General features: G+C 47.2%; 1 protein-coding gene across 1 annotated transcript in view; it reads right to left on the reverse strand.

The window, feature by feature from the left end:
- POLD1 (DNA polymerase delta 1, catalytic subunit) overlaps positions 1 to 10,111 on the reverse strand; it is a 32,249-nt gene extending 22,138 nt beyond the window's left edge. The window contains exons 1-11 of the mRNA XM_053362758.1: positions 9,999 to 10,111; positions 7,035 to 7,234; positions 6,378 to 6,491; positions 5,371 to 5,511; positions 5,136 to 5,261; positions 4,356 to 4,524; positions 3,129 to 3,243; positions 2,361 to 2,490; positions 1,571 to 1,737; positions 656 to 760; positions 65 to 205 (exon numbers count right to left, since the gene is read on the reverse strand). Of these exons, the coding sequence (XP_053218733.1) occupies positions 65 to 205; positions 656 to 760; positions 1,571 to 1,737; positions 2,361 to 2,490; positions 3,129 to 3,243; positions 4,356 to 4,524; positions 5,136 to 5,261; positions 5,371 to 5,511; positions 6,378 to 6,491; positions 7,035 to 7,234; positions 9,999 to 10,096 (1,506 nt within the window). The 5' untranslated portion in view covers positions 10,097 to 10,111. The remainder of the gene's footprint in view (positions 1 to 64; positions 206 to 655; positions 761 to 1,570; positions 1,738 to 2,360; positions 2,491 to 3,128; positions 3,244 to 4,355; positions 4,525 to 5,135; positions 5,262 to 5,370; positions 5,512 to 6,377; positions 6,492 to 7,034; positions 7,235 to 9,998) is intronic.
- Positions 10,112 to 19,663: the final 9,552 nt, after the last annotated feature.

Below are 19,663 nucleotides of genomic sequence, written 5' to 3' on the forward strand. Positions count from 1 at the left end.
CAAAATGCTCACTCACCATCTTTCAGCACTTCATCTGCAAAATGGGTCTATCAGCCTTGCTTACCTGAAGCAGATCAAACTGGATTCTGCCTTCCATGTTAATGACTTTATTCTCTCGCCGGCCCATCTGCTTGGACTGGAAGGAAGAGTCACGGATGACGGACTTACGTGCAGGGATACGGCCCAGAAAGGGAAATGTGGTGACCTGGGGTGGGAATAGATGCAGAAAAGGAAGCTGTGAGCCATGGTAGGAAGATAAAGGCAGGACGCATATACGTAAGGCTGCAACGTTTAATCAGTTAACTGGTTCGATTCATTGAAAGTGCACCTGATTACCTGGGAATCAGATTTTCAAAACCATTTGTAAGTATTTGTAAGAAGTTCAGAGGGCAAACGCCATCTCATGTACGCAGACCTCTAAAGGGAAAACCTATCAAGGGATGCAGATAAGCCTTTGCCAGTGTGACAGTTCACACATTTGGAGTGGGGAGGGGGGGTAGTGGCCAGTTTCCGCAGTTTCAAAAGATTCCACACTCCTGGCCTGCAACCTGTCAGACAAAGCAAAGCGTGGCCTGTTTTAATGCAGGAATGGCCACAGAACTGCACTTGCAGTGGCAGGCAAAACACGTACAGGGCCAAGGAAAGTTGGGCTCACCTTGAGGGTCTGGGCACGGGTGATGAGGTACGGGAAGTCAAAGTTCTGGATGTTATAACCGGTGATGATGTCCGGGTCCACTGTCCGTATGAATTCTGCCCAGGCCTGGAAGAAAGTTCTGATATTTGGCTATATGGAACTGTCGTACGCAGAACGTGTAATAGGGTCTGTCTAGCCCACTACTGTTTCCTCTGTCTGGCAGAGGCTTTCAGCAATCCAGGATCTCAGGATGAGGCCCTTCCAAGCTTTGCCACTTGTTTGCAGAGGAAATGACCTGCGCCTCCATGGACAGCTGTGAGTTACCCCGTTCAGGACCAGGGAGTCCCCCACGCCTGCCTGCCCTCTAGAAACAGTACTTCTGTCTTGTCAGGATTCAACCTCAATCCGTTAACTGCCATCCATTCTCCAACCCCCTCCAGATACTCAAACAGGACATTCACCACCTTCACTGGTTCCGATTGAAAAGAGAGGTAGAGTTGGGTATCATCCACATACTGGTGAACACCCAGCCCCCACCCCCCTGATGATCCCTCCCAGGGGCTTTATATAGATGTTAAAAAGCATGGGGGAGAGGACAGAGCCCTTTAGTTCCAAAATTATTACTATAGTATATTATAGTATAGTATGTTTAATTTACTTATAGGAAACCCACTGAAGGCAGCTTCCAGTATGTAATTCATGAGGATATACAGGATGTTTAAAATCATGTAACACCATCAACACCATTCGCAACCAGAGGTACCACTGTACATGTTGTTGAAAACAAACAATCATCCCCACAGACTAAGGCAGATAGCTTAGTACATACATCTCCATACACAGCATTCCACTGCAACACCCAGGGGCCCCCACCGCTGCTCAGATCCTCCACACACTTCTCAGGGCATTTTCTAGCCCCAATATCGCCCCTGTTACCTTGAGCAGCTCCGCCTCCTTTTGGAAGCAGAGCACCTGGGAACCCACGATAGGGGCACAGCTCTGCAAGGTGAAGACATTGCGCACAAAAGGGTCCTTCTCCCCCTGGCGGAGGACCATATTGGCGATCTGGATCACTGGGTCCTTCTCCGGTTCAGGGAAAATACCTGAACAGGGAAACGAAACAAAATGCAGAATGGGACTGTCAATGGAAAAACTGACAGCTCCCCACTGCCTTTCAGGGACTGTGGAATTGGCTATCTGTTCTGGATCGTAGCAATGATGAATCCACTGTTATGGTTTATCCCCTTCACTTTTAACACCTGCCCACACCAATAGTTAATCTCACAAGTTCTTCTGAGTTCATACACTGCCAGGGTGTCTTTTGCCAACTCTAAGCCTAGACACCCTGCCCTTGAAATTACAGTAAGACTTAGGTAAGTTATTGTTCGCTCTGAAATCTAAGGAACAGCTGCCTGCCCAGGAAAAATAAGAATCCCCAGCTTGTCAGGCCTACTGCACAAATCACTACATAATAATACACTATTTCTTGTGGGCTGACTCAGATTGCCTGCAAAAATGACCTCAGGAAGAGACATTTCAGTGTTGAATGTATGTCTTACCGAACAGGGCCATTTAGACCAAGATAAGTTTCAGATTTGTAAAACCTTGTCATTTGTTATAAAACTTATGAAGTTACTCAGCAGAGTCCTGGTTAACTAGCCTCCCACCTACCAGGACCTAAAAACTTTCTCATCATGTCTTGTTCTGCCCCAACTTTCCTCGATACCTTTGCGTCCAGCACATTCAATGTCGAAACTGAGCACACGCAAGGGGGCAATGCGCTGCCACTCTCCCTCGGGCGGGTGGCTCACGAAATCCATCCAGGCGATATCAGCCTCCAGTTGACACAGCGACACCTAGGGGTGAGGAGGAAAAGGAAGAATTAACGAGGAATTCCTACAGCCGCTGAGGGATGCGGATGGCGCTGTGGGTTAAACCACAGAGCCTGGGACTTGCCGATCAGAAGGTCGGCAGTTCAAATCCCCGCGACGGGGTGAGCTCCCGTTGTTCGGTCCCTGCTCCTGCCAACCTAGCAGTTTGAAAGCACATCAAAGTGCAAGTAGATAAATAGGTACCACTCGGGCGGGAAGGTAAACGGCATTTCCGTGCGCTGCTCTGGTTCGCCAGAAGCGGCTTAGTCATGGTGGCCGCATGACCCGGAAGCTGTACGCCGGCTCCCTTGGCCAATAAAGCGAGATGAGCGCCGCAACCCCTGAGTCGGTCACAACTGGACCTAATGGTCAGGGGTCCCTTTACCTTTACCTTCTACAGCCGCTAACATGTAGTTTTCAGCTCTGAAGATTTCCTATCCTGACTGCACACACTGTGTTTATATCTTCCAGAAGAAAATATCCCCCACTAGGCACAAAACACCAAACTCTGCTCAGGTCCAGCCAACTAAAAGCTATGCCAACTCAGACATCCCCAAACACACCTTTCTCCACCTGCTCAACTCTACACCTTCAGAAACCTGTCCTCTCCCCAACCCCAGCACCTTGGGTGGGTTATCCTTGCTGGATTCTCCAGCAGGCTGTTCTTGTCGCAGGCGGTACTTTCCGGCAGGCAGTTCAATCCAGTTGCAGCCAACAACATCCCGGTCCACCATGAACCTAAGTTGGGAGAGAAATCTTGGGTTTGATGGGAGCTGGGTAGAGAAAGACTTGGAAAGAAATCACACCTTCCCCCATCTGCCTCAAATATAATGCAGGAGAGGAGAGGAGGGAAAGTAGATGGGAGCGTTAAGGGAACAGAGGCAAACAGGGTGTTTCAGCAGGCGCCTCACACTCAAGACTCTATCCAGGTGTGCTTGTAACTCACTTCTACCTATGTCCCACACTGCAGGATCACAGTCATTTGATTCTGATGGGGAAGTAATGACATCTCTGCAAACATACCTGGATATGTGTGTTAAGACCAAAAACTCACCCAGTCTTCTCACATAATAAATAATAATAATAATAATAATGGTAGTAATAATAATAATAACAGTAGTAATAATAATTTATTATTTCTACCCCCCCCCAATCTGGATGGGTTTCCCCAGCCACTCTGGGCGGCTCCCAACAGAATATTAACAACACAATAAAACATCAAACATTAAAAACTTCCCTAAACAGGGCTGCCTTCAGATGTCTTCTAAAAGTCAGATAGTTGTTTATTTCCTTGACATCTGATGGGAGGGAGTTCCACAGGGTGGGAGTCACTACTGAGAAGGCCCTCTGCCTGGTTCCCTGTAACCTCACTTCTCGCAGTGAGGGAACCACCAAAAGGCCATCGGAGCTGGACTTCAGTGTCCGGGCTGAGCGATGAGGGTGAAGACGCTCCTTCAGGTATCCTGGGCCGAGGCCGTTTAGGGCTTTAAAGGTCAGCACCAACACTTTGAATTGTGCTCGGAAACGTACTGGGAGCCAATGCGGATCTCTCAGAACCGGTGTTATATGGTCTTGGTGGCCACTCCCAGTCACCAGTCTAGCTGCTGCATTCTGGATTTGTTGTAGTTTCCGGGTCACCTTCAAAGGTAGCCCCACGTAGAGCGTGTTGCAGTAGTCCAAGCCTATGCAGTCTGAGCTTCTGCATATGCCACACATTCCCAAGCAACCGTGAGGGCTAGAAACTGCATTCTGCTGAAGCTGTTTAGCTCTGATTGGTTGAACAGAGCAGGGTGAAAAGTGCCAGATTTCTGAGGAGGGAAACATTCAAACAAGGGGTTGGACTGTCCTACCTGATTTCAAAGTCAATGTTCGATTCGTAGGCTTGATAGTGGAGCACTCCCAGCGTCCCACAGCGTAGTCCCTGTTCCAGCAACCTCTTGGCTGGTGCAATTAGCCGGGGCAACGCCATAGTAATTTTCAGGAAGGGTGCAAGATGTTGTCCGTGGTAGCCATACATGTCTAAGTGAACAGGGAAAGAATCTTAAGGCCCTGGGTGAATTCAGACTCCTCAAACCTTACCACAAATCCCTATCTCCTCCCGTTCCTGACATCTACAGCTTTCAGATCTGCATCTTACTTCTTCCCTCCAACCCTGCACATCTGGCGGAGACCGCAAGCACTCCAAGCAGGAAGTTCATAAACATTACAGTTGTAATGTTTCATAAAGCTACTTACAAGCATAAGGACCAGGATCGGTCAACAACTTTAGAACTCTTTTGCTCCTATTATACATACAACACAATCTTGCCTATTCAGGCCGGACTCAACCGCTACAAACAGCACAGAGAACTGAGAATGAAGAGGCAACACTGTTCCGGGTGCTAAAAGAGCAAGGCTGGTGTGATTTTAATGTTCAGCAGGCATCCCAAATCTGGATCTAACACAGGGTTTCCCAATCTTGGGTCTCAAGCTGCTTTTGGACTACAATTCCCATCATCTCTGACCATTGGTCCTGCTAGCTAGAGATGATGGGAGTTGTAGTCCAAGACCCAAGTTTGGGCAGCCCTGGTCTAACCCAACCATCGTTCCAGACAAATGGGGTGCCTACACACAAACTCTCTTGTACTCACTTTGCTTGTTGCAGATCTCCACTGCCAGAACAACTTGGGTCAGACCGTCTTTGTTGGATCGCATGTCCCGGATGACAGCCGCATTCAGTTCCCGCTGAAAGTCAGCCAGATGTTCTGCTTGGAATCCTGGGAGAAAAGTTAACAGAAGGAGGAAGGGGAGCAGGAGACTGACTAAGCTGCAGAAGGAAGGAGGGTGGTTTGGGGAGAGCCCCTCCCCCTGTAGCCAAACACTCACCAGCCTGGGCGGGCACATAGAAATAGGGGGCAAAGCCATGGATGTGGCAGCAGATACTGTTGCCGACTCCAGTGACTCCAAACATCCGCAGGACAGGAACTGGACCCTGAGTGGATCCTGGGAAGCCAGGGAGGTGAGCGCCTGCCTCAAGAAGAGAGAGAGGCTGGATCAGTTGCTGCATGTTGATAATGTACAATTAGTATTTAACTATTTAAATTACAAATGTCTTTCCACTAAAAAAACATCTCTAGTGAACCATGTATGATATGAACTTAAAAAATGCTCTTTTAGACCACTTCTAACTTTTTAATATACAGTGGTACCTCGGGTTACATACGCTTCAGGTTACATACGCTTCAGGTTACAGACTCTGCTAACCCAGAAATAGTACCTCGGGTTAAGAACTTTGCTTCAGGATGAGAACAGAAATCGTGCAGCGGCGGCACAGTGGCAGCAGGAGGCCCCATTAGTTAAAGTGGTGCTTCAGGTTAAGAACAGTTTCAGGTTAAGAACAGACCTCCGGAACGAATCAAGTACTGAACCCGAGGTACCACTGTATATTTTAGCAGAATCAGCCCACATTATTTTGGTACATTTTCCATTCCATAACCTTAAGGGCTAGCAACTTAACATTTATTTTCTTTCAGAACGAAAGACTTCACAATACTTTGCACACAGATTTCCAAATATACCTTCCTCCAAGCTTGCCATGATACCTTTCCTCATCCCAACAATCAGAAAAATAGGACTACAATTTCTCTGGGGAATTCCAGACTTTATCCACTCTGTCCGGCAAACAGGGCTAAGAATATTATGGGGCTATTGTAGCTATCAAAAGCCCCAGGAAGTATAACAGCTTCAGACTTCCCTTTCTGTAGCAGAGAGTTATTGTTCAGTAAGGCAAAGGGAATACCTAGTTTGGCAAACCCCTTCCCAGAAGGAATGGAATCCATTCTGCAGCACCTTCAAGACCTTTTCGTCAGCATTTTATTCGCTTATGTACTCACCCACATAATAATCTAGTTCCACTTGCTGGAAACACAGAGCTTCCTCTTTCGGGTTTATTTTGGGAGGCGGTGGTCTCTGCCATTTTGGATTCTGCACCGATGAGAAGAGATTACCTGAAGGGAGCAGAGAAACTCACATCAATCACAACCATCAATTCTCTTTTGACCAACTACAAATTTGGAGCGGCTAAAGATCTTGCACCTCCCAAGTTCAAACTGCTAGTTGCAAAGAGTAGGAAGAAGAGAGATGGGGCAGCACCAAAAATAAAAATAAAAAAGGAAAGGCAAAGTTTCACAGTGGTTTTAATTGAACACAATATGCAATGTCCTCAACATTACTCAGTGCCACATCTAGAAGGCCCATGATTTCCCACCTGGTTTATTGCTGTAATTCAGCATTTAGCATTTCTCTTTTTTTATGTGCCATTGAATGCTGAATTACAGCAATAAACCAGGTGGGAAACCATGGGCCTTCTAGATGTGGCTGAACTACACTGGCCCACGGGGCTGATGGGAGCCTGTTCAGCAATATCTGGAAGGCCAAAGGCTCCCCATACCACCACCAAGCATACATTTTGCTTTGTCGGTCCGCTGCCCAACCTTTCTGACTCATTTGCCTAGGTAGTCTGCTCCATATCTGGTACCCATGTAACTCACCAAAGGGGATGACATCAGGTACCAACTGTGCTTCCTTCACCTCCAGAGCCATCTCAGCCTCTACCTCATCCAAAAAGGCCAGTTCCTCTTCAAACTGTGAGGGGCCATCCTCCTCCCAATCACCTCCTCGTGATTTCTTCCGCTGGGAAAGAGTAGGCTCCCCCACAGAAGCCTTCCGTTTGCTTTCCATATTGGCATTCCTAGGAGAGAGAGAAGAGTGTCCCACATCAATAGCCAAACCAGTTCTTCATAAATGTCACAGTCTTCCCCAAAGACTTCCACAACTCCTGGTTACACTATTAAAGCAGACAGGGATCTGTCAACTGGGGTAACCCATGTGGTGCCCTCCAGATTTTCTTGGACTACAACTCCCATCAGTCCTAGTCACCATGACCATTGATTAAGGATGATGGGAGCTGTAGTCCAACAATGCCTGGAGGATTATCCCTCATTGGCTATCGCTGACCTAAACTAGGAATACACCATAGCCCCCTTTGCAGCCATTGTTCACATTATACATTGCTAAAGGGTCCAGTACTCTCATGGAATTGTGCTTCCCTGCCATGATACCCACCCACTGCACCCACCCACAAATGTGGCACCAGCTTTCACCTATTCTCCTTATATGTTGACAACCATAATCTGTACACTTTGCCTGTAACGATGCACAGCAAGAATACGTAGATCCTTTCTGCTGCATGCATTCACACTGAAAGACTTAAGTTCAAAGGCCAGTGATTATAATTAAGGCCTTACTCATGAAATAAATAAAAACAAAATTATGTTTGTTTTACTGAAAGGCAGCCTCAGAGGTTGCAATGAGCAAGCTAAAGGGGACTGTTTAACACTTCCCCTGTCTGTCATTTATCCACTCCAAACTCTCGCCCCAAAATGTTTCCCCACCTGCCAGGTAGAGGTTATTCTGGGCAGATAAACATTAGGAAGAGAAATAGTTAAGCAACTCTTCACCTTCCAAATTGATCCTCTGCTCAAAATGACAGCTGCAATCAGCTGTTTTTTCAAAAACAACCACCCACCCCAACCTGCAAACATATATGCAAACCTTCAGGAGAATATATATTTTGTGAGTTTGGCTCCGAATTCTCTTTAAAGCACATAAGGATGGTCATACTGAATCAAAGTAACGGCTCATGAAGATTACCATTATTTCACCAATGGCTGGCCAGATGCCCCCAGGGAAATTCACAGGCTGGCTTGACAGAAACAGCCATCACCACCTATGACTTTGCTCCTTCAAGGCTATCAGAGGTAGAAGACACAACAAAAGCTGCACCGCATGAATTTTACACAATTCTTTTTAAAGCCATTTCCCAGCAGCAATTGATGAACCATTGGGTTTGATCCAGAAGGGAAGCTCTTCGGAGCAATCACAGTACCAGAATCAACCACCGACAAGAGCACTTAAGAACCATAGGCCACCTAAGGTTGTCACCTGCCCACCACTTCCCCGCTCCCTGTGATCAACCCTACCCTAGGGGTGCCAGCTTGAATAAAATATGGGGGGGGGGAGCGAGGTAAGTCCTGCCCCACATAATCAATCACCCTTTGAAAGGAAATGCTCATTAATGGGAGGAGGGGGTTGCCCCCTCAACTATTTCATTGAGGGGGCCAAAACAACCTTAGGCCCTAGGAGCTGGATCCTATGCCCTACCCCCACATTAACCTGCTGCCCTCTTCTTTCAATGCATCCTGCTCTAGTTTAATGATAATAATAATAATGAGGGATCTGATTTCTTTCCACAGGGCCTGTAAGACAGAGTTGTTCCACCTGGCCTTGGCTTAGAATCAGTTTGATTCCCTCCCCCTCTTTCTTTTCCCTTTCTCCTCCTGGGAAGAGGCTGCATCCTAATGTTTTAATGTTGTATTTTAATCTTGTTTTTTTCAATTGTATTTTAATCAACTTGTTTTTATTAAAGGTAAGGTACCCCTGCCCGTACGGGCCAGTCTTGACAGACTCTGGGGTTGTGCGCCCATCTCACTCAAGAGGCCGGGGGCCAGCGCTGTCCGCAGACACTTCCGGGTCACGTGGCCAGCGTGACAAAGCTGCATCTGGCGAGCCAGCGCAGCACACGGAATGCCGTTTACCTTCCTGCTGGTAAGCGGTCCCTATTTATCTACTTGCACCCGGAGGTGCTTTCGAACTGCTAGGTTGGCAGGGGCTGGGACCGAGCAGCGGGAGCGCACCCCGCCGCGGGGATTCGAACCGCCGACCTTTCGATCGGCAAGCCCTAGGCGCTGAGGCTTTTACCCACAGCGCCACCCACGTCCCTTGTTTTTATTACCTCGGGTTAAGTACTTAATTCGTTCCGGAGGTCCGTTCTTAACCTGAAACTGTTCTTAACCTGAAGCACCACTTTAGCTAATGGAGCCTCCTGCTGCCACCGCTCCGCTGGAGCACGATTTCTGTTCTTATCCTGAAGCAAAATTCTTAACCCGAGGTACTATTTCTGGGTTAGTGGAGTCTGTAACCTGAAGCATATGTAACCTGAAGGGTATGTAACCCGAGGTACCACTGTATTGGTTGTTAGCCGCCCTGAACCCGGTCTTGGCTGGGGAGGGCGGGGTATAAATAAAATGTATTATTATTATTTATACCCCAACCACCTGGCTGCGTTTCCTCAGTCACTCTAATTTCCTTTTCCACACGACCCTTCTCCCAGGAGCACCCACACCTTCCATGCCTTCAGCACCCAGCACCCACCCCACTCCCAATTGCTTCCAAGAGTCTCCAATAGACCACACTTCCTACTGCCCCTAACCCGGGGGGGGGCAGCCAAGCGGGCCTGCAGGTGTTGCTGGACCCCCAACTACCGTCAGCCCCAGGCTCCCTGCCTCAGTCTCTGCCCCCAGGGAACCCCTATGGGCTCGCTCACGTCACCCACCCTCTCCCCATACCGGCAGCCCACCCCACCCCAAAACCACTTCAAACCCGCACACTCTCACCTCACTACCCCTACTCCCTCGACCAGTCTCCCGCCAACAAGTTCAGGGGAGGAGCCTGCCACTCCAGCCCCTTGTTGCCATGCCAACCCTCTTCCCATTGGCTACCGCCTCTGTGTTTTCTTCATCCGGGTAGCGGCGGGAATCCAAACTCAGCCTTCGGCGAGTGGTCGGATGGAACACGCATGCGTAAGACCTACTACCCTCCGGCCGGCCGCCGCCGCCATGTTTGGAGTGGCAAAACGGGGTGGAGGGAAGCAGCCATACCTAACTGAGCATGCGTAAATGCTGCGGCCGGGTTTCGGCGGGTGGGCGGGGTGACTGGACTTGGGCATAGGCTAATACGCATGCGTAGCATGATTCGCGGCGAGCGCCATAAGGAGTGTGGCTTCAGGTGGGTGGGCTGAAACGGCATGTTGAGAAGGGCGCTTAAGATCTCGCCCTATTTGTAGAGATTCAGCCTTTAGCCCTTCTGCCCTTTTTAGTTCCTGTCTGGACATGTTGCTGACTGCGTGAGCACAGAGCAGGTGCAAGGGTTCAGGGCATAGCCATGTTCACCCAGCCATTCATTGTCACTTAACTACGCTTATATCCTTCCCAGGGATGTAGTGGCAAATTCAGAAGTGCAGGGTCCCTTCATCATTGTCACAGCTACACCCCATTCTAATATTATACAATAACCTTCTAACTGCACAGTAGGAATAAATGTGATGCATTGCAACAATATATACAGATCTCCACGTGCTCGATCTTCTATTTTCTGTGTACATACGGGGGCATGTTGGATCAATCCATCAACCTCTGATGGATGATTTTTAGAACATGGGTAGACAAACTCTTGAGAGTCCCATGGACTGCAAGAAGATCAAACCTATCCATTCTTAAGGAAATCAACCCTGAGTGCTCACTGGAAGGACAGATCCTGAAGCTGAGACTCCAATACTTTGGCCACCTCATGAGAAGAGAAGACTCCCTGGAAAAGACCCTGATGTTGGGAAAGATGGAGGGCACAAGGAGAAGGGGATGACAGAGGATGAGATGGTTAGACATAGACAGTGTTCTCGAAGCTACCAACATGAGTTTGACTAAACTGCGGGAGGCAGTGGAAGACAGAAGTGCCTGGCGTGCTCTGGTCCATGGGATCACGAAGAGTCGGTCACGACTAAATAACAACAACAAGGCAAACTAACTCCTGCCAACCTAGCAGTTCAAAAGCACGTCAAAGTGCAAGTAGATAAATAGGTACCGCTCCGGCGGGAAGGTAAACGGCGTTTCCGTGCGCTGCTCTGGTTCACCAGAAGCGGCTTAGTCATGCCTGCTCCCTCGGCTAATAAAGCGAGATGAGTGCCGCAACCCCAGAGTCGGCCACAACTGGACCTAATGGTCAGGGGTCCCTTTACCTTTACCTTAGGCAAACTAAGGCTGGGGGCCGGATCTGGCCCAATCACCTTCTAAATCCTGCCTGCGGATGGTCTGGGAATCAGCGTGTTTTTACATGAGTAGAATGTGTCTTTTTATTTAAAATGCATCGCTGGGTTATTGGGGGGGGCATAGGAATTTGTTCATTCCCCCACTCCCAAAAAAATATAGTCTGGCCCCCCACAAGGTCTGAGGGACAGTAGACCGGGCCCCTGCTGAAAAAGTTTGCTGATCCCTGATTTAGAAGGATTGGGTCCAGCACCACTTTTGCTGCCGGGTGTCCTTGCATAGACAAAACAATCGCAGCCTTCTCCTACTTCTTGAAACTTCTTCTCTATTCTTCTGTTTCTGGAACAAATGATTCTCTCACACACAGAGAGAGAATATCCAACAGGAAAAATGATTTTGAGTGCTCCAATGTCTTTTTTTCCAAGCGAGTTATGTTTCCTCCAATCAGCACACTGGACGAATGCAGAGTGGTTAAAAGGCTCCCCTTTCATGCTGATGGCAGGGGGCCTCTAGGAACGCTGGAGACAAGGACCCTGCTGTAGAAATAGCAATGAGCAATTACCCCTTGCAATACTGTGCCACTACACCTCTGATCCTGCCTTTATTCCAATGGCACTCAGGGTGGTGTACATGGATCCCATCCCATTTTATTGTCACAATAAGTAATCCTGTGAGGGACGCGGGTGGCGCTGTAGGTTAAACCATAGAGCCTAGGACTTGCTGATCAGAAGGTTGGCGGTTCGAATCCCCGCAACAGGGTGAGCTACCGTTGCTCGGTCCCTGCTCCTGCCAGCCTAGCAGTTCGAAAGCACAAAGTGCAAGTAGATAAATAGGTACTGCTTCGGTGGGAAGGTAAACGGCATTTCCGTGCACTGCTCTGGTTCGCCAGAAGCGGCTTAGTCAAGCTGGCCACATGACCCGGAAGCTGTACGCCGGCTCCCTTGGCCAATAAAGTGAGATGAGCACCGCAACCCCAGAGTCGGCCACGACTGGACCTAATGGTTTAACCCACAGCACCACCCGCTGTGGTAGGGAGCTGCATTTGCCCCCCGACATTTAGTATAAATAAAATACTTAACTAAAAGCATAAATTGTAGAAAGGTTTTAACAGATTTTCCTGAGCACTTGGGGTCAAAAGAAAGTAATTTAAAACAACTGTTGTTGAGACATTTCATTCAAAATCTGCTAGGCAGAGCCAGACAGAGGGTGATGATGACATGTGGGTGTCCTGCCACCACCCCAAACATAAATCCTGGGTATGCCCATGCCCCCCCCCCAGGACTGATGTTCCCCATCCTGGGTTTAGATAAAGCAGCTTCGAGGAAGCTAGTCTTTCCACTTCCTCTCCAGCAGTCTTTCCCCTTTCCTGCTCTCCCCTGCCCCCAACTGAGTGGTTAAAATGACAGCACTTAGGTAGGAAGTTGAGCAATTGCAAAGCACATTTTGTCTCTTCTCCTGCCCCCCCACCCCAGTGCTGTAGTAACATTGTAACTCAGTTGAAAATGCTGAATGAATTGCTTCATATAACGTGGGAGTCGGCAACTTAGCAGCCCTTGGGCTGCATTTGGCCCAGTCTAACTCTCTGCTTCCCACTTGACAGCCCACATTCCTCAACTTACGCACACATCTTTCACTTTAAGGCTAAGATACAAAACGCTTGTGTGTGTAAGCACACACGCTCCGTGATTTCCCCCTTCAGTTGTGATAGTTTTCATATCAAACCTTCAGCTTTATACACAGTTACTGGGTATAAACAAGACCTTGCACAGATCCCAAGAAGGCGAAATGGAGATGTAGTGTTGGGGAGACCGCGTGGCTCAGCATCTCATCCAGAAAGCTGGGATTGGGATTCTTTTTTGCGCCCTGGCAAGGCTGCGACGCAGGTGGCGCTGTGGGTTAAACCACAGAGCCTAGGACTTGCCGATCAGAAGGTCGGCGGTTCGAATCCCCGCGACGGGGTGAGCTCCTGTTGCTCGGTCCCTGCTCCTGCCAACCTAGCAGTTCGAAAGCACATCAAAGTGCAAGTAGATAAATAGGTACCGCTCCAGCGGGAAGGTAAACAGCATTTCTTTGCGCTGCTCTGGTTCGTCAGAAGCGGCTTAGTCATGTTGGCCACATGACCCGGAAGCTGTACGCTGGCTCCCTTGGCCAATAAAGCGAGATGAGCGCCGCAACCCCAGAGTCGGTGATGACTGGACCAATGGTCAGGGGTCCCTTTACCTTTACTAAGGCTGCCCTTCAGAAGCAGGAGCAGTGAAGCACAAGACCAGTGCCAGCGAAGAGCTTGCTGGACAAAAGACACACCCCACCAATTATAAACAATCATTTTTCATGTCTATACAGTGGTACCTTGATTGTCAAACTTAATCCATTCCAGGAGTCCGTTCGACTCCCGGAACAGTTCAAAAACCAAGGGACGGCTTCTGATTGGCTGCAGGAGCTTCCTGCACTCAATCAGAAGCCATGGAAGCGGCGTCGGACGTTCAGCTTACAAAAAACATTTGCAAACTCACTTTCAGGTTTGCGGCGTTTGGGAGCCAAAACGTCCGAGTACCAAGGCATTTGACAACCAAGGTACGACTGTATTGGATATGGGGGAGCCTCTCTACACAGCATAGGCATCAACTCCTAGGGGCGAGGCAGTTTTGGGCCCCCGGATATTTTTATGAGAGGGCCGTGCCCCCTTAATATTCAGAGGACATTGCGTCAGGCCCCCCTGACCCTCTGGAGAAGCATGCATCTCTTATGCACTACCACAAGAATTGATTCTTGGAATGCATTCTGTGTGGGGCAGCCATGGCTCCAGAGATTCCAGCTGGGTAAAAATGCTGCAGCTGGACTGCTGATTGGGGACAGACCATCGCCAGCACATGACTCAAAAGCATGGATTGGCTGCCCAGATGCTACTGGGGGCCAGGATCAAGATTCTTGTGTCAGATTTCATTGCCCTTAACAACATGGGCCCCAGGTTACCTCAAGGGCCAACTGATTCCTTATTTCCCTACCCCATCACCAAGGCCTTGGGGGGAAGTCTCTTAGGTGGCTACAGTACCTGTGGCTTGGACCACAGAGCTCATAAGTCCTAGAAGTCCTGTGCTCAGTATTAGGAGCCCACTTCTGTGAAACACCCTCACAGCTGAGATTGGTGTAGACCCCTCCTTGCTGAACTTCCAGGACCTACCAGAAACTTATAAAAATATATTTTAAAAATCCAGCAAGTATTTTAACTCCTTTCTGATTTTATAATTAGTTTTTAATGTGAGTAAGAAAATAAAATAAAAAACTTTCTTGCATTTGTTGGGCTTGATCTACACCACTTAGAGCAGAGCTTTCCAAACTTTTCACGCTGGTGACACACTTTTTAGACGTGCATCATTTTGCAACATCTTAATTCAGTTTTACTAGCAACCCAGGAGGTTAAACTAACCCCTTATAAGTGATAAGGACACATATCGTGCAACACACCTAAACACCGCAACCGAGACACTAATGTGTCACGACACACAGTTTGGAAACCTCTGACTTAGATACAGTGGAACCTCGGTTCCCGAAAGCCTCCGTTGTTATACATTTCGGTTCCCAAGCCAAAAACTTGGAAGGAAATGCTTCTGTTTTCGTACGTTCTTCGGAACCCGAATGTGTGGCACAGCTTCCACCAAGTGCAAGAAGCTCTTGCAACCAATGGGAAGCCGTGCCTCGGTTTTCAAATGTTTCGGAAGCCGAACAGGCTTCCGGAACGGATTTCGTTCGAGACCCGAGGTACCACTGTATTATTGTAATTAAGCAGTATGATAAATTGCTGGAATAAAAAACAAAGTTCATGACGTGACCTGTTTTGATAAATGGTGTGAATTTTTGTAGACTTGCATACGCAATACATTTGTGTGTGTTTTTCGTGTAAACCCCCGAATTGTGCAAAGGTTTTTCTTTTTATTTCCCGCTTCAAGTAAAAGCACTTCCTTTTTTTCCCCTTTCTTTTTTGTTTTGTCTTTTTGGGTGTACTTATGTGAAAAGTTTTACAGTACTCGGAGTGAGGGTGGGGCCTAACTGGTAAGAATTACGTGTAGGAAGGTTATGAGTTCAGATGTTCCCTGTTGCTGAGTGATTGCCAGTATGGCGCAGTAACTGCTTGGGAAATCAGATTCCCCTTCCAATCATAAACCTCACAGGGTTCTTGTCAGGATAAAGTGGGGTAGCCCCTATCAATGCATGCCACCCAAACATCACTGAAAGAAGGCTGAAATATAAATGAGGTGTTAATGGAGGAAACTGAGGACTCCCTTGGACAAAAAACAAGGACACCAGCCAGGAATACCAGAGCAAAACAGCAGCCAGTAGGCTTGGTCTTTATTGAAGACTGTCGTGACAGGACTCCCACCTGCTACAAGGTGGAACAAGATGGAAGCCCTGAACAAAAGAGCACCCAAACTTTTATTAGCTTCTAATCCCCATGTCACACACCCCAAACTACATCACTCATACATCACGGTTACATCATGAAAGGGGTGGTCTGGTGGCAGTAATCTGAGCATCCTGGACCCTGCCCCCTGGTTCTCCTTGCCCTCCACCAAACACCCATCAAGTGTAACAAAAGAGATATTTACATTTCCCTGTTTCCCAGCCAAGTTAATCACACCATTTTGTCTTCATCTGGGTTTGTTACTTCTGGAATGGCTACCTGTCTGGCACTCAGGTATCAGGGTGCCAGGAATTATCACTCAGGCAGAGGGGCTGATGAGTAGCTGAGCTCACATGTCTATATGAATTTCTGAAGTTTTCTCAGTGAGCCAGTATATAGATACATTTATCAGTGAATTCTTACATTTGGTATTGTGCAGCAGAGGCCCTTTGAATAGATAGGAAGAAACTGTGATGAAGTGTTTTGTGGGGACAAATCACAAAAGTCACAAAAGTGATTGTGCTGATTTGGGTAGTGGGCTGCATGTGCATGATATCTGCTGGAGGGGCAACCCCCCCAACCTATACATAAATTCCTGCAACAGAGGTTAAGAGTCATAATATGAAGGATGGTGCATGTGATCAATTTTTGTATCTATTCAGCTTTAAAAATGCAGCGAGTGTCCTTGGACAATCCATTCTCTCATCCACACCATACAATGAAACCACTCAAGCTGGGGCAACCCAGTCAGATGGGCAAATAAAATCATCACCATCATGGTTTCCAGCAATAAATAAATAAATTCTAGGAACTGTAGTTCGTTAAGGATGCTGAGAGTCCTTAGAAGTCCCCTAACAGAGCTACAATTCCCAGAATATTTTGGATGATGCCATGATGGTTAAAGCAGTATAAGAGTGTTTTAAATACATTTAGGTAGGTGTATACTCTTTATGCAATGACAAACCTAGACAGCATCTTAAAAAGCAGAGACATCACCCTGCCAACAAAGGTCCGTATAGTTAAAGCTATGGTTTTCCCAGTAGTGATGTATGGAAGTGAGAGCTGGACCATAAAGAAGGCTGATCACCGAAGAATTGATGCTTTTGAATTCTGGTGCTGGAGGAGACTCTTGAGAGTCCCATGGACTGCAAGAAGATCAAACCTATCCATTCTTAAGGAAATCAGCCCCGAGTGCTCACTGGAAGGACAGATCCTGAAGCTGAGGCTCCAATAATTTGGCCACCTCACGAGAAGAGAAGACTCCCTGGAAAAGACCCTGGTGTTGGGAAAGATTGAGGGCACAAGGAGAAGGGGACGACAGAGGACGAGATGGTTGGACAGTGTTCTCGAAGCTACCAGCATGAGTCTGACCAAACTGCGGGAGGCAGTGGAAGACAGGAGTGCCTGGCGAGCTCTGTTCCATGGGATCACGAAGAGTCGGACACGACTAAATGACTAAACAACAACATACTCTTTATATTTCTGTTGGACTATTAGCAACTGAGAAGCAAGGGAAACAAGGATGCTAACTCTTAATTCTTCTCTTTTTTCATTTACTTGGAAAGTCTTGTGTGTCTACTTGCATGGAAAATATGGTAATTGTCTTCTGCATATTACATCACTTGTGGTTTTAGTGCTTTTTTGTAAAAACAAAACAAAACCCTCTTTTGTCATAATTTAGAGGTTTTAATGAAAATAAAGAAGTGGGGAGTGTTTAAAATGTATGGTGTGGAGCTGACCTGATGGTTGTGGGGGAAGCTCATGCTGCAATCCTTTCCCCCAGAGAACTTGGAATAGGTCCTACGCATACTAACCTTTGTGTAAACATTTATCCTGCCAGGCTGTAAATCACCCTCCTTACTTAGTTAAAGAGGAAGGGCATGACACTCTGGTTATTTAAAAAAAAGTAGCTCTGAAAATCCACTTTTCAATTTGAAATATACTCAGAGTCGCAAAGTGATTTCATGCTCTTTATTCAGCTCGTAGTGGTGAGGAGGAATGAATGAATGTCCCCTCAAAGTACCTGCTTTATATACATTATTTACACAATGGGCTGCACATGATTGGCTAATTCCGGAATTCTACTGTAAGCCAATCAGGTTGTGGATTCACTTCTATCTGGAGCATGATTGGGTAGTTCCTGCCAACCAATCATACTGCTGCATTGTTCTAGGACCAATCATGCTGCTGCATTCTGAATCCTATTGTTCTAGGACCAATCAGACTGCTGCCTTTTGGATCCTATTGTTCTAGGACCAATCAGACTGCTGCCTTTTGGATCCTATTCAACTCAGTACATAACACAATTTATTTATTTTTTAGAAAGAGGTATAGTTCAGGGGGGTTTTGGGGGTTATTTTGTTACAGGGGAAAAGGTTCCCCACAAATATTTAGGGCCTTTGTTAATCCACCTGTTTAATCTAGGGAATTAACAGGGAACAGATGATGCAATGGACGCTGGTTTAAATGGCTTGAGAAGGTGTTAGATAAATTCATGCAGGAGGCGTTTAGCAATGGCAAAATGGACCCTCAAGGTGAAGAGGCTGTTTATCTCTGAGGACCAGTTGCTAAGGAGGGGGGCAACTATGGGGTAAAGGATGCTGGAGCAGAAGGACCTATGTTCTGTTCTAGCAAGTTTATTCTTATGCTCTTAATTAATGCAAATGTTTTTCAGTGGGGAAAACTGGATGGTATCCACCAAATGACATTTTCGGGCTGAGACACAGGATGCATTTAAAGCACATGACTTCTCCCAGAGAATCCTGGGAAGGGTCGTTTGTTAAGACTACTGGGAACTGTAGTCCTCTGAGAGCAAACTACGCTTCCCATGATTCTTTGCTCCCTAGCTGGAATTAAGATTGCAGGAAGAAATATCAACAACCTCAAATATGCAGATGACACAACCTTGATGGCAGAAAGTGAGGACGAATTAAAGAACTTTTTAATAAGGGTGAAAGAGGAGAGTGCAAAATATGGTTTGAAGCTCAACATCAAAAAAACGAAGATCATGGCCACTGGTCCCATCACCTCCTGGCAAATAGAAGGGGAAGAAATGGAGGCAGTGAGAGATTTTACTTTCTTGGGCTTCATGATCACTGCAGACGGTGACAGCAGCCACGAAATTAAAAGACGCCTGCTTCTTGGAAGAAAAGCAATGACAAACCTAGACAGCATCTTAAAAAGCAGAGACATCACCTTGCCAACAAAGGTCCGTATAGTTAAAGTTATGGCTTTCCCAGTAGTGATGTATGGAAGTGAGAGCTGGACCATAAAGAAGGCTGATCGCCAAAGAATTGATCCTTTGGAATTATGGTGCTGGAGGAGACTCTTGAGAGTCCCATGGACTGCAAGATGATCAAATCTCTCCATTCTTAAGGAAATCAGCCCTGAGTGCTCACTGGAAGGACAGATCCTGAAGCTGAGGCTCCAATACTTTGGCCACCTTCCTGGAAGACTCCCTGGAAAAGACCCTGATGTTGGGAAAGATTAAGGGCACAAGGAGAAGGGGACGACAGAGGATGAGATGGTTGGATGGCGTTCTCAAAGCTACCAGCATGAGTTTGACCAAACTGCAGGAGGCAGTGGAAGACAGGAGTGCCTGGCGTGCTCTGGTCCATGGGGTCATGAAGAGTCGGACACGACTAAACGACTAAACAACAACAACAACTCCTGTCCGAGCAGGGCACAAATCACATGAATACAAAAACCATAGCTGTCAACTTTTCCCCTTTCTTGCGAGTAATCCTATTCGGAATAAGGGAATTTCCCTTAAAAAAAGAAAAAAGTTGACAGCTATGACATAAACTCATGTGCTACGTGTATTGAATGTGCTTTAAATGTT

Source organism: Podarcis raffonei, chromosome 13, assembly GCF_027172205.1.
Source record: "Podarcis raffonei isolate rPodRaf1 chromosome 13, rPodRaf1.pri, whole genome shotgun sequence".
Taxonomy (NCBI): Eukaryota; Metazoa; Chordata; class Lepidosauria; order Squamata; family Lacertidae; genus Podarcis; species Podarcis raffonei.